At 42.6% G+C, this 12,772-nt stretch overlaps 1 protein-coding gene across 1 annotated transcript in view; it reads left to right on the top strand.

Annotated features, from left to right (window-relative positions):
* Positions 1 to 3,037: 3,037 nt before the first annotated feature.
* The window catches only part of Mov10l1 (Mov10 like RISC complex RNA helicase 1), a 65,910-nt gene continuing 56,175 nt past the window's right edge, over positions 3,038 to 12,772 (top strand). Inside the window, exons 1-3 of the mRNA XM_055626822.1 lie at positions 3,038 to 3,134; positions 4,832 to 5,016; positions 7,796 to 7,958. Of these exons, the coding sequence (XP_055482797.1) occupies positions 3,038 to 3,134; positions 4,832 to 5,016; positions 7,796 to 7,958 (445 nt within the window). The remainder of the gene's footprint in view (positions 3,135 to 4,831; positions 5,017 to 7,795; positions 7,959 to 12,772) is intronic.

The following is a 12,772-nucleotide window of genomic DNA, read 5'->3' as shown; positions in this document are numbered from 1 at the left end:
TGTGCTTCATTTGCCTGAAGACATTGGCGCCCTGGCAATTACAGCAACAATTTCTTTGTGCACGTTGCAAAAGGCCCAGCAAAGAGTACTTGGACAAAACAGCCCCCTTTGAACCGCAGAACCACAGGCAGCCTGGGCTTCCTAATCAGGGATGTTCTATTATCTTAGATTTCAACCAAGCAAGAAGGATTAGAAACAATTTACCCAGGGCTGGAGAGATGGCTCAGAGGTTAAAAGCACTGGCTGCTTTTGCAGAGAGGATCTTGGGTTCAATTCCCAGCACCCACATGGTGGCTTACAATTCTAGCACCTACATGACAGCTCACAACTGTCTATAACACTAGTTCAAGGGAATCTAACACCCTCTCCTGGCCTCTGTGGGTACAAGGCACACACATGGCACACACACATTCAGGCAAAGCACCCAAACATATAAAATAAAAATAAATTTTAAAAATATGGAACTTCTTTCAAATGGGTTGAAGAACCTCCTATATTAAAATGAGTATTAAAATGAGCAGTAGAATTCATGGGAATTGGTCCAACTTGATTGAACTCTTCTGTGTTTACTTTATGTCTCTCTTTTTGTTGTTTGTGTTTAAGTGTCTTGTTTTTCGAGACAGGGTTTTTCTGTGTAGCCGTGGCTGTCTTGGAACTTGCTTGGTAGACAAGGCTGGCCTCAAACTCAGAGATCTGCCTGCCTCTGCCTCCCAAGTACTGGGATCAAAGGTGTGGGCCACCACGGCCTGGCCCTGTGTTTTCTTTTGGGAAAAATGTTGAACAAACTTCATCCCTTTTGTGTTTTCCACTAAGAAAGGCAAATGAGCTGCTTTGAATCAGAGAGGGAGAACACACACACTTTCTGGCTTCTCACAGCAGCTTGGAAGTATGTCTTTATTACTACTGTAGTACTTATTTCTAAAGCAAGTCCTGTTCAGTAGAATCTTCAAACAACTGCCCTTCCTTCCTGTGTCCACTGAGTAGTTACAGGTCATGGTTCTTTTGTATTCCACTGTGTCATATGGCAGCACATTGGACTTTGTCTGTGTGAGTATGAATAGACTTCAGGGAGATAGTGGATGGGACTAAAGGCGCAAGGGGGTAGGCAGAAGAGCCAGAGGCCTGGTGGGTATCAAGACTCTGGAACATGTAGGAGCATAGCTGAAGGAGGGCAAGCCAAGGATTTTGGGAAGTAGAATGCAGAAACCATTCAGGTAGAAGACAGCTGTGAGCATGCAAGCCACCCATCTTTGACTCTGAGGTGGGCTTGGACAAGGTGACATTTGGTGCTGTGTGGAAAACAGGCTGGGGGTGGAGAGAAGGTGTGATCCAAAATGCTGAGAAGGGATCAAATTCTCTCTCTCTCTCTCTCTCTCTCTCTCTGTATAAGAACCACTCCATCCTATTTGCTGTCAGTACTGTGGGCTATTGTCAGGGAAGAAGGTCTTAGAGAAATATGTTTTCTTTTAGATGTGAAGTTACAATGGCCATAGGGCATCTGCTAGGAAATGTAGAAGAGGCTGACGTAGTGGTGGGTTCAGGGTGGCAACAACCACACACCGTCGTGCAAGGCAGTAATTCTTACCATATTCTGTGATAGGAAGCCTGACTGGGTTACCCAGACCTCATCTCTGAAGACGACTCCAACCCTATACAGCCTCAGGTCCTCATTTATTTTCCCATGTATTCTGAGCAACACACCCAAGAAGACTTTATGACTGCCCCTAAATGTTTAAGAAATGAATTACCCTCTCCCATCTCTCAAGAAGAGTGTATATTAAACTGATCTGAAGTACTAAAATTAAAAAAAAAAATCCTAATTAAGAACTAAATCAGACCCTTAACAAACACAGCAGAATACATCTTTCTTATGATGTATCTTATGACATGTATAACACCCAATAAAGGAGATTCTGGAGACTAACATAGTTGTGAAACTCTTGATTAAGTTTGTGTTTTGTTTTGTTTTGTTTTGTTTTGTTTTGTTTTGTTTTGTTTTGAGACAGGGTATCACTGTAGCACTGGCAGGCCTTCAACTAACTATGTAGACCAGAATGGCCTGGAATTTACAGAGATCTGTCTGTCTCTTCCTCCCAAGCACTGGGATTAAAAGTGTGCATCACCAGTTTTAAAAACAGACGTCATCCACATTTTACTAAGAGCAATTAAATTACGTCAGCAGCAGAAACTCTTTAGTCACATATCGACAGCATGCCTGTGTGGGTACGGGGAAACTACAGCAAAGTAAAAACACCTCTATGGTTCAAGAAAACTACAAGACAAAAATGAAGCTACAACTTAAATTTTGTAGGATGCAACTTAACCAAAATTTAAAGAGAAACCTGTAGTTTTAAATGTTTACATGCAACAAAAACAACAAACAAGCAAAACAAGGTCCACAGGCTTGGGATGCAGCTCAGTTTAAAGGAATATTTGCTAAACATGCCAGGAAGTGGACTCCCAGCACAGTGTAAAACAGTGTGGTAGCAGAGGCCTATAACCTCTGGACTTGGGAGAGCCAAGCAGATAGCATCCTTGGCTATCTCGTGACTTCGTTGGCAGCCCGGGTATAAATGTCCTTCCTCAAAAATAAATAAATAAAACTCTTAGGAAAATTGGAATAGAGGAGACATCCTTGACTTGATAAAGAATTTCTGCAAAACCACTCCTAACAGCATGCTCAATGGCGAAATTCTTTTTATTTAAGTGGACTGAATTGAACAGAAAGGCCCGCCCCGAGCTTCACGCCACGCCCATCTGCCGCGAAGCCCTGCCCTCTCGTCCAGACACTGCGCATGTCAGGCATCTTGTTGGCTTCACGAGGAGCTTCGGGCTCCCTCACGTGCTAACCGCCGACCTCCCATTGCTAACGGTCGTGCCTCATGGCCTAGGCAAGGATCCTATTCGCTGAGGCAGCTGCAGGCGCGGACAGAACAACCCCATTGGCTGAGTTCCACAGGCGCATGCGTGGTGGCCGGAGGGAGGGCGCTGTGGCGTGCAAGTTCCTGGAGCTGAGGTAGAGGCCTGAGTGGGTGCCATGCTGCGCCTCGCAGCCAAGCTGGTGTCCTTCTTCTGGAGGAGGGAGGACATACCTGAGGAAGAGGTCGGGCAACCAGGGCCGGAGCTGTCGGAAGGTAAGGGCGCGAGGAACCCTCGGCAGGAAGCCCTTTGGCAGCCTGTGAGGCAGTGTGACCCTTCAGGGCCACGCTAGTGTCCGTGCTCAGGCGCTCGCTCCCTTCAGTGTGTTTGAGAACAGGCCTAAAGAGGTCTGGAAACCATAATCCCACCACCTCAAGTTGTCCTTTCAAAAAGCGGTGAAACGATTCCCCTAAGATTCTTTGACATCCGCAGGCTTCTAATTCTGGCAATTCTGAAGTAACAACAAAATAATGTTATGATTGGTGGGGCGGGGGTCGCCACAACACGAGGAGCTGTATTAAAGGGCCCAGCACTAGGAAGGTTGAGAACCTCTGTAAAGTTAGTAGTGACTTTCAGCAACAGTTTGAGCCAGAATTACCAGGTCAGCCCGCCCTGTTGCTCAGTCCATGCTCTCTGAGGTTCTGTGCCTTTCTCTGTAGTTTTTCTTTGGGGTGAGAACTTGGGCTAGTGGCTCCCTGTTGCTTTCTATATCCTCTAAAGGAATGAAACATCCTCCGAGAGAAGCTAGAAATAACAATTAGGCCTTCTGTAAAGGCCTTCTGTATTTACATATGCTAATGTCTGTAACAAAATGTAACCTGAGGGAAATAATGGCATAAGTCTAAAGCAGTGGTTCTCGACCCCTTTGAGGGTCACATACCCGGTTTTGTAAAGGTATCAAAATTAGTTATTACATAGCAACAAAAATAATTTTAGTGTTGGGGGTTCACCACAATATGAGGAACTGTGTTAAAGGGGCACAGCACTAGGGAGGGTGAGAACCACTATGAAGAACAGTGGCTTTCAGCAACAGTTTGTACTCTGATCTGGGTACTGGAAAGGTGTAGTGAAGCCTCAAAGATGGTGGCTGCAGTGCCAGTTCATGATAGATCTCTGAATGGCCAAGTTTCCGTATACTTTCCTAGGCCCTCCGTGTTGCATCTGGAACCTTCTTAAGGCTATGATGGTGATAAGATGGCCGCAGATAGCACATCTAGGACTCCTCAGATACCCATATTAGCTTGATAATGTACAGGGCACCCTAGGCCTGTGCCAGCCCCTCAGAACTCTGCACATTGCACATATATTCTGTTACTTAGCCATCCAACAGCTGTCACATAGTGAGAGCTACTGTTTTCACTTTACAGGTGGTAACTGACATGTGTGATGGTTAAGGCCCGCACTCAGGGCTGCACATGATAGAAGAGCTAGAGTCAAGCCATGCAGTCAAAGCTCTCCCCACCATGTTCACTATCCGTGCACCTCAGAACCAGGGATTCTGTTTAAAATCATTCTTCCAAACATAACTCAGTGGCAGCTCTGGTTCTCAAATCCAGCCAGTTAAGCTCCTGACCCCCATGAATGCCCACACTGTTCCTTTCTCCTGTAGAGTTTAATAGTAGTAGGATATGAGCTTTTTTTTTTTTTGAGGTTTGTGTGTGTGTGTGTGTGTGTGTGTGTGTGTGTGTGTTTGTGAGGGAGAGAGAGAGAGGGAGAGAGAGAGAATGACACATGTATGTGGTACCTGCAGAAGGTGTCAGGAGATACATACAGATGTTTATGACCCTCCCCCCATGGGAACTGGGAACTGAACTGTGTCCTCTGGAGCAGGCACTTTAGCGCATGAGCTGTTCTTTCTGGCCCTGGGCTTATCTTCTATTACTAATACAACCTCTTTGCTCACTTGTCTCAGGTGATACCAGGTTGAAAACTGTGCAGGGCGTAGTGACAAGATATTGCAGTGATTATGGCATGATTGATGATCTCATCTACTTTTCCAATGATGCCGTGACGAGCAAAGTGCTTCTGAATGTTGGACAGGAAGTTATTGCAGTTGTTGAAGAAAACAAAGTGTCAAATGGACTGAAAGCAATCAGGGTAAGTATTGGTGGATAAGGAATAGTCACTGGTCTCCATGAGTCAACACATTTGTTAACCTCTCAGACATGGCCTAGCCAAGGAGAACTCAGCGAAGTGTGCCTGTGAGAGGAACTGTTGTTCATGATAGTGATTTCTGTTTTAAAGAAAACAAGTCATGGTAATTGTAAATAATTCAGTCATTGAAATTTGTAATTCAGAGAGCAGAGTTTCTATGGCATATAATTCCTTAGTAGTTTTTATTTTTTGGTGTTTGAAAAGCATTAATTATAAATATTGGCTGAGTTTAGTAGCACACTTCTTTAATCTTAACACTTGGGAAGCAGAGGCAGGCAGATCTCTGTAACTTCTAGACCTACTTGGTCTACATAATGAGTTGCAGGCCAGCCACGGCTTCATAGTGAGACCCTGTCTCTCTCTCTCTCTCTCTCTCTCTCTCTCTCTCTCTCTGTGTGTGTGTGTGTGTGTGTGTGTGTGTAAAGATTAGACTGTGTTATTTGGTTAGCAAAGATGAACAGTGGCTTCCATTCAGCAATTTCCTTTTTCATTTAAATGTAGTTTTGGTACTATAAATTCTTAGAGGTTAGAATTGATAGAGTAAAGGATACATAAACTAAAATGATGAAATGAATATTAAGTTGGTGGTTAATAAACATGGTATTAGCTTGTTTACATGGATGTCAGGATCTGTATTCTGGACCTCATGCTACCCCTGCAGGGCCTCTCAACCCCTATTCTTGTTGCAGTTCTCACAGTCCTCTTTGACTTTGCCACATACTTTCATTTTATATTAAAAGTTTAAGTTTTTTTCATTTCATTCTGTCTCTTTGACTGTTGATTCCTAAGTATTCTTTAAAAAACAAATAGACTCTTCTTACATAGCCTAAGCTGCTCTTGAGTTTCAGTCTTCTGCCTTAGCCATCTAAATGCCAGAATTAAGTATATACCAACATGTCCAGCTTCTTTTTGAAGCTTAGTTTCTTTTTTGTATTTTTTATTGCAAGCACATAGAAACTACACAAAATGTTGTGTGCCTAATACCTTGCCAAATTCTATTATTAGCTTTAACCATTTGGGGACTTTTTTGAACGTAAAATCTTTAGGAACTTACGCACAAAGGATCAAGCCATTTGTGAACAAAGATAATTTCACTAAATTTCTAGTTTTGATGCCTTTAAGTTTCTTTTGAGGACTTTCAGTACAGTGTTGAATGGAAGTGAGGAGACTGGCACCCTTGCCTGTTTCCTGATTTGCAGAGGAAAACTTTCCATTTTTCAACATTGGCTTAATGTTAACCATGGATTTTTCGTTTATAGTCTTCACTAAGCTGGAAAAGTTTTCTTTTTATTCCTACTTTGTTGTTTATATTTTAAAGGATTGTTAGAATATTGTGGTGGGGTTGTTTTCTGTTTTGTTTTGAGACAGGGTCTCCGTGTATCCATGGCTGTCCTGGAACTTGCTATGTAGATCAGGCTGGCCTCACAAAGATCAGCCTGCCTCTTGAATGCTGGTATAAAAGGTGCATGCTACCATGCCCAGCCTGGAGGTTTTTAATATAAAATTATTGTGGCATCTGTTCATTGCATAGTGACAATTTTCATAAAGACATTAGAATTTTTTGAGTGCTTAAAAAAATGTGTATGGATGTTTCGCCTGCATGTATGTCTGTGTGACTTATGTTTGCAGTATATGAAAAGGCAAGAAGAAGGCATGAGACCCCCTGAAACTGGAGTTAGACATGGTTGTTAGTTGCCTATAGATCCTGGGAATTGACGTGGCTCCCCTGAAAGACTGGGAAGTGCTCTTGATTGTGGGGCCGTCTCCACAGCCGCGAGACATTTGTCTACAAGTATGGCGTATGCTTTGGCCATATTAGACACCATCCTTTCTTCCCTGTCCCAGAAGGTTTGAATTGCATCAATGGAAATAGTAACTTTTTTTTTCCATCCTATCAACATGATATGTTGACTGAATTAGAAAATTTTAACCACTTTTGCATTCTGGGATAAACCGCATTTGTTTGTGGTATATATCCTTTATAATACACTGTTACATTCCGTTTGCTAATGTTTTGAATATTTTTTGTATTTATTCAGAAGAGCTTGCTATACAACTGATTTTAAAAATATGTTAGTTAAATTCAGCCTCTATGGTGGTGGAAGTACAGGTGAGGCTTTTTAAGGAGTGGCTAGCTTGTGAGAGCTCGTGAGTGGAATTCTTGCCCTTTTAAAGGACAGGCCAGAGATCTCCATCCCTTTGAGAGCTAGAGAAATGGCTCAGTGGTTAAGAATGCTTGTTGCTCCTGTACAGGATCTTGTTGCTTCTGTTCGGGTCCCAGTACCTTCATCAGGTAGCTGTTACTCCAGCTCCAATGGATCAGATACTGTCTTCTGGTTTCTATGGGCAGGTGTGTATGCCTGTGCACATGTGTGTGCTCATGTATAAACACACGAGTGCACGCGCACAGACACGATTAAAAAACCAAAGAATTTTTTTTTTTCTTTTAGACAGGATATCACTGTGTAGACCTGGCTGACCTGGAACTTATTGCTGTCCTCTAGTCGAGACCCACCTGCCTCTGCATCCTGAGTGCTCTTTAACTTTTTTTTTTTTTAATTCTTTCAAAAGGCAGTTTCTTTGAATAAGAAAACAAATCTTCAGGTTTGAACCTGCCATGCCTGGTCATGAACTTTCCAGGTCAAAATGGGGATGTTGCCTATAATTTTTTTTCTTATTCTCTTTTAATAGCAAGGTAAAGAGTCATTTGTTTGTCTTACAGGTAGAAGCTGTCTCTGATAAATGGGAAGATGATAACAAAACCTGCTGCAAAGGGTTGTCAGACTCCAGCCCCAGAGTGCTGATTGGCTGTGTGACTTCCATGTTGGAAGGTGCTGGCTACATCAGCCAGACCACGTACTTCTCTCTGGAGAGTGTGTGTGAAGGTAGCTGGATGGGGCTCTGTTTCATAGTTAAAATTAAGTGTGCTGTCTTTTGAGTAATTTTTATGAATTAACTTTGAGTTGCCTGTATGTATTATTGAAAGAGTCATGTTTGAGAATGGCTGCTAGGGGTTGGCCTCACACAAGGGTTCTTGACTGTTGGGTGAACTTTGGATTGTGGGAGGTGACTGTTTAAATGTTTTGTATTTTTCTGTCAGACAAATTGATCACTAAGTTGCTAATATAAGAACGGTGTGTTATTCTAACAGAGTGGTCTTAAACCTTTGTAATCCTGTGACCCTTTACTATAGTTCTCATGTTGTGGTGATCCCCAACCATAAAATTATTTTCATTGCTGCTTCATAACTGTAATTTTGCTACTGTCATGAATTGAAATGTAAATGCTTTTGGAGATAAAGTGCCAAAAGGATCACAATATACAGATTTAGAACCACTGGGAAAAGCCCTTCCTTTTCTTTTTGTTTGTTGGGATAGTTTGACCTTAGGCCAGCTTAGAATTTGCAGTGGCCTTCCTGATCTAGTCTCCTGAGTGCTTGATCTGACCACAGGTCTAGGCTGCTGTACCTGGCTTAAGAACAGCTCTTTTAAAGATATTTTGCATGCCTTAAAGTAAGACTTGGATCACCTTGCATTTTCCCAAGAGTGTATATCCAATTTTTCTTCCTAGCCAAACTAAAATTTTACTTTTATGCCTAAAGAAATAATTTGCTTATGTCATTCAGTAAGTTTGATTCAATATTTTTTTCCTGCACACCTGCTGTCTAGTAGTGAATATGATGCTAGTCTTTGAGACTAGAACAGTGGAAATCAGTTCTTCCTTCAGGCAAAGAGCTGTACACACTTCAAACAGGAAGGGAATTGGAAATTTTGCAATGGGAGTTGCTTTGGGGCTATACAGCACTAGGACACATGTAACAAGATAAATACCACCCAGCCCTGTGGGCTGAGTGCAGAGGTAGTTGACTTAGCCTATCAGGGAACTTCCTATGTTACTCTGACTGCTAACCTCTGTTTCCCAACATGAAACTGACAGGTAGCTATAGGGGATTTTGAAACCTGTTTTTTTCAGAGGAACTCTTGACTTCTAGCAGGAGGTTACCTGTGACTGTGTAGACCCCTCGGCCATGCCAGCTGGAAGCCATTCCCAGGGCAGCCTTGATGGGAGACGTCTCTAGGTAGAAAAAGCAAAAGGTGTTTCACACTGCAACTATTAGCTGTGTTGTGGGAACCTTTCTGGAATAAACACTGGCACCAGTGGCAGTGAACGAGAGAAGAGACCACCAATACACTGAAACCAGGATAATTCCTGAAAGGCCTTGGTATCCGGTCCAGTTTATGTTTTCTTTATTTTTAATTTATATATTTACTTTACATCCTGATCATAGCCCCTTCCCTCTTTTCCTCCCAGTCCCTCCCTCCCACCATCTTCACCCTATCCTTCCTCCCCTTGTCCTCAGAAAAGGGGACCTCTACTCACCCACCCCAGCACATCAAGTCACATCAGAACTAAGCTCCTCATCTACTATGGCCAGACAAGGCATCCTGGCTACATCAAAATGCTCGAAAGCAGGCAGTAGAGTCCATTTTATACTATGACCCACAAGGTTGGGCACCAAGCTATCATGATTTTACAGAACTATGTGTGTCAGTCAGCAGGTTGTTAAGGAAAATGACTGATTTGTTTCAGCTATTTCTCCAGGTCATTCTGTTCCAGGTAGCAATCAAGCTCATGTTTAGAAATGGGTAGTAAAAGTAGTGTTTTAAGTAAGTCACTTAATAAATCTAAATCAATATCTAATAATTATTTTTGTACCTTATTCTAGTTCACTAGAGGTACAAAAGATTTACCTGAGGGGCAAGGGCACACTTGCAGATTTCCCACTACAGAAAAACTCAGGGAGGCAAAGGGCTATTCTATGTGGTGAGAGTGGTGCTCAGAGATGTAAAATTTTCTAGTGATATGATTGTAAACTCAGTGACCGTAGCAAAAGAGTATTCTATCTTTTTTGTTTTTTGGGTTTTTTTTCTTTGTTCTTTGTTTTGGTTTTTGTGGTTTTTTTGAATTTTGGTTTTTCAAGACAGGGTTTCTCTGTATAGCCTTGGCTGTCCTGGACTCACTTTGTAGCCCAGGCTGGCCTTGAACTTCACAGAGATCCACCTGCCTCTGCCTCCCTGAGTGCTAGGGCAAAAGAACATTCTTGAGAGAAAATACAATGTGAAAGACACTGCCAGATGGCCCCTGGGTAAGATCCCAAAGCATGGGTTCCAAATAGTGAGCAGTAGACTAAAGGGCTTTCCCTATATCCAGGAATCTAGCCCAGATTATATAGCCCAGTAAGGTTCACCCTGGCGCAGATTCTTCCTTGTTAATTAAAGCAGTCATGTGAGTTATTCTGATCGCTGCTCTTCTGAGGTCCTTAAAGGCCTGCACCCAAGGCTGGTCAGATTGCTCAGTGGGTAAAGATGCTTATTATACAACCCTGACAACCTGAATATGAGCCCTGGAACTCTTGTAAAGATGAAAGGAGAGAACTGACTCCACAGAGTGGTCCTCTGACCTCCACACGTGTGCCACAGCATGCAAAACCTACACAGACACATGTGCACACACGCACACACACACATGCATGCACACACACATGCACACAATAATAAATTTTTAGGTCAGGTGTGATAATGCACATCTTTGTTTTAGCACTGGGAAAGCAGAGGCAGGAGGATCTTTGTAAGTTGAAAACCAGCTTGGTCTACATAGAAAGTTCCAGGATATCTAGGACTACATAAAGAAACCCTGTCCCCAAAACCTACAATAAGTTTTTTAAAGCTAAACCTTGCACCAACATCTGCTCTCTACTCCTACCCATGCCTTCCAGCTCCTGTCCTACCAAGGCAAATAGTTTCTAAAGTCTTTCCATGTCTGCCTGCTCTTTGCTCTCCCAGTCTGATAATTTGGAGCATACAGTCTTGTGCCTGGTGCTTGAGAAAAGCATTAACAGAGGGTAGCAAGGAGAGAGCTGGTGACCACATGGTGGCCTTGAGCCATACCCTGAGCCCATGACTTTTTGGGGTTCCTCGGCTCCAGAAGGGATGGCCACATGACTTTGTTAGTGCTGTTAATCTCTGAGAAGAGGTGCTAAATTTAATTAAACTACTTTTGATCAGTGTTTTGATAGTATAATCACTAATGCTGAAGGTGCTGATTTTCATAAATATACAGTACAAAATGGCAGGATTATATATTAAGGACATTTCAGAAACTTAGAAAATTGGCCCTAATTTCAGTATAAAAATAATTTAATATTTTTCTGAGGTAGGATCTCACTATATAGCTCTACATGACTTGGAACTCACTATATAGACTAGGCTGGCCTTAAACTCATAGAAATCTGCCTTCATTTGCCTATCAAGTGATAATATTAAAAGCACATACAACCATGCCTGACACATTTGACATTTATGAAGCTCAAGTCAGCAACTCATATAGCAGTTTTTAAGATCATACTTACTGATGGTTAATCCTTGCTGTCAACTGTCTACTTGGCAGAACTTCAAGTCATCTAAGAGGTACACCACTGGGCAGAGAGAAAACACTCTGAGCGTGGGCAGCACTGTCACATAGGCTGTGTTCCCAGAATGAATAAAAAGGGAAAAAGGAGAAAGTGACCTCAGTGCCAGGATTCACTTTTCTTTGCTTCCTGATAGTGGACATAGTGTGAGCAACCATCTCATATTCCAGCCACCACCGTAGAGTTGTTTCAGTGCCATCCCTTCCTCCTTCAAAGTGTGATCCCAAAATTTTCCTCTAAGTTGGTTTTGTTAACGACTTTGTCACAGCAATAAGATTAGTAACTTATACTAAAAATCAACACTGAGAAGCAGGACTCTTGCTGTGAGAAACCTGGCCATAGGTCCATAGGCCTTTGGAAGTCGTTTGCAGAAGTATGGAAGAACTTAGAACTTCAAGCTAGAGAAGCCCGAGAGTGCTAGACAGAGTTTATTGAGCCTTTCTGCTGGGAATATGGAAGACTGGAATGGAAAGCAAAGTCTCAGCTCATATATTTCATAAAGGACTCAGGATTGCATTGGGAATCTGACTGTGAGTTATCCGTGTTATGTTCTAGCAGGTGTGGCTGCTTCCTGCCCATACCCTCAAAACCTGAGTGAGACTGCAGTCAGGTGCAGTAGACTAATTTGTTTGATGGAGAATATTTCAAAACAGTACAGTATTCAACTGTGCATGGTTACTGTTTACTATTCTTATTCAGATTTATAGTGAGATAGAGGAGAAAAATGTGAAAAATCCGTATGAGTGTAGTTGAAGTTGCAGATGAAGCAAGTGCCAAGAAAGCAGCTGAATTCTTAAAAAATATTAGCATCATTAAGAGGAACTTGGCGCTGGGACACTGGGAAAGGTGTCCTGATGGCAAGACTTTGCCTAATAAAAGTGTGAAAGGAGAGAACTGAACTGAGCATGCCAAAGCAGAAGTTTTCTGCTCCAGTGTTTGCCTCCAGAGTGTTTCTCTGGGCTCAGCCAGCAAGGTCTACAGAACCCCCAAAGCTATGGGAGGAGGGAGGCAAACTACATCTTAAACTAGAAACAGAACTTGACAGTGCATGCAAAATGGGCTCTTATGGAGGTTTGCACCAAAGTTTAGAAAGCCCCTGAGTGTGTGGCAGGGTTGGATTTCCTGGAAGAAGGCCCTGAGAAATCATTGCATGAAATGTGGTGAGAGTGGAGACTGATTCCATAATGGAGACCTCAGTGTCTCCATTATGTCCAAGAGGGAAAGCTTTAG

Source organism: Psammomys obesus, unplaced genomic scaffold (genome assembly GCF_907164565.1).
Source record: "Psammomys obesus unplaced genomic scaffold, mPsaObe1.curated_primary_1811, whole genome shotgun sequence".
Lineage (NCBI taxonomy): Eukaryota > Metazoa > Chordata > Mammalia > Rodentia > Muridae > Psammomys > Psammomys obesus.
The sequence above is the reverse complement of the archived record's forward strand: the minus strand, read 5'-3'. Positions and strand labels throughout refer to the sequence as shown.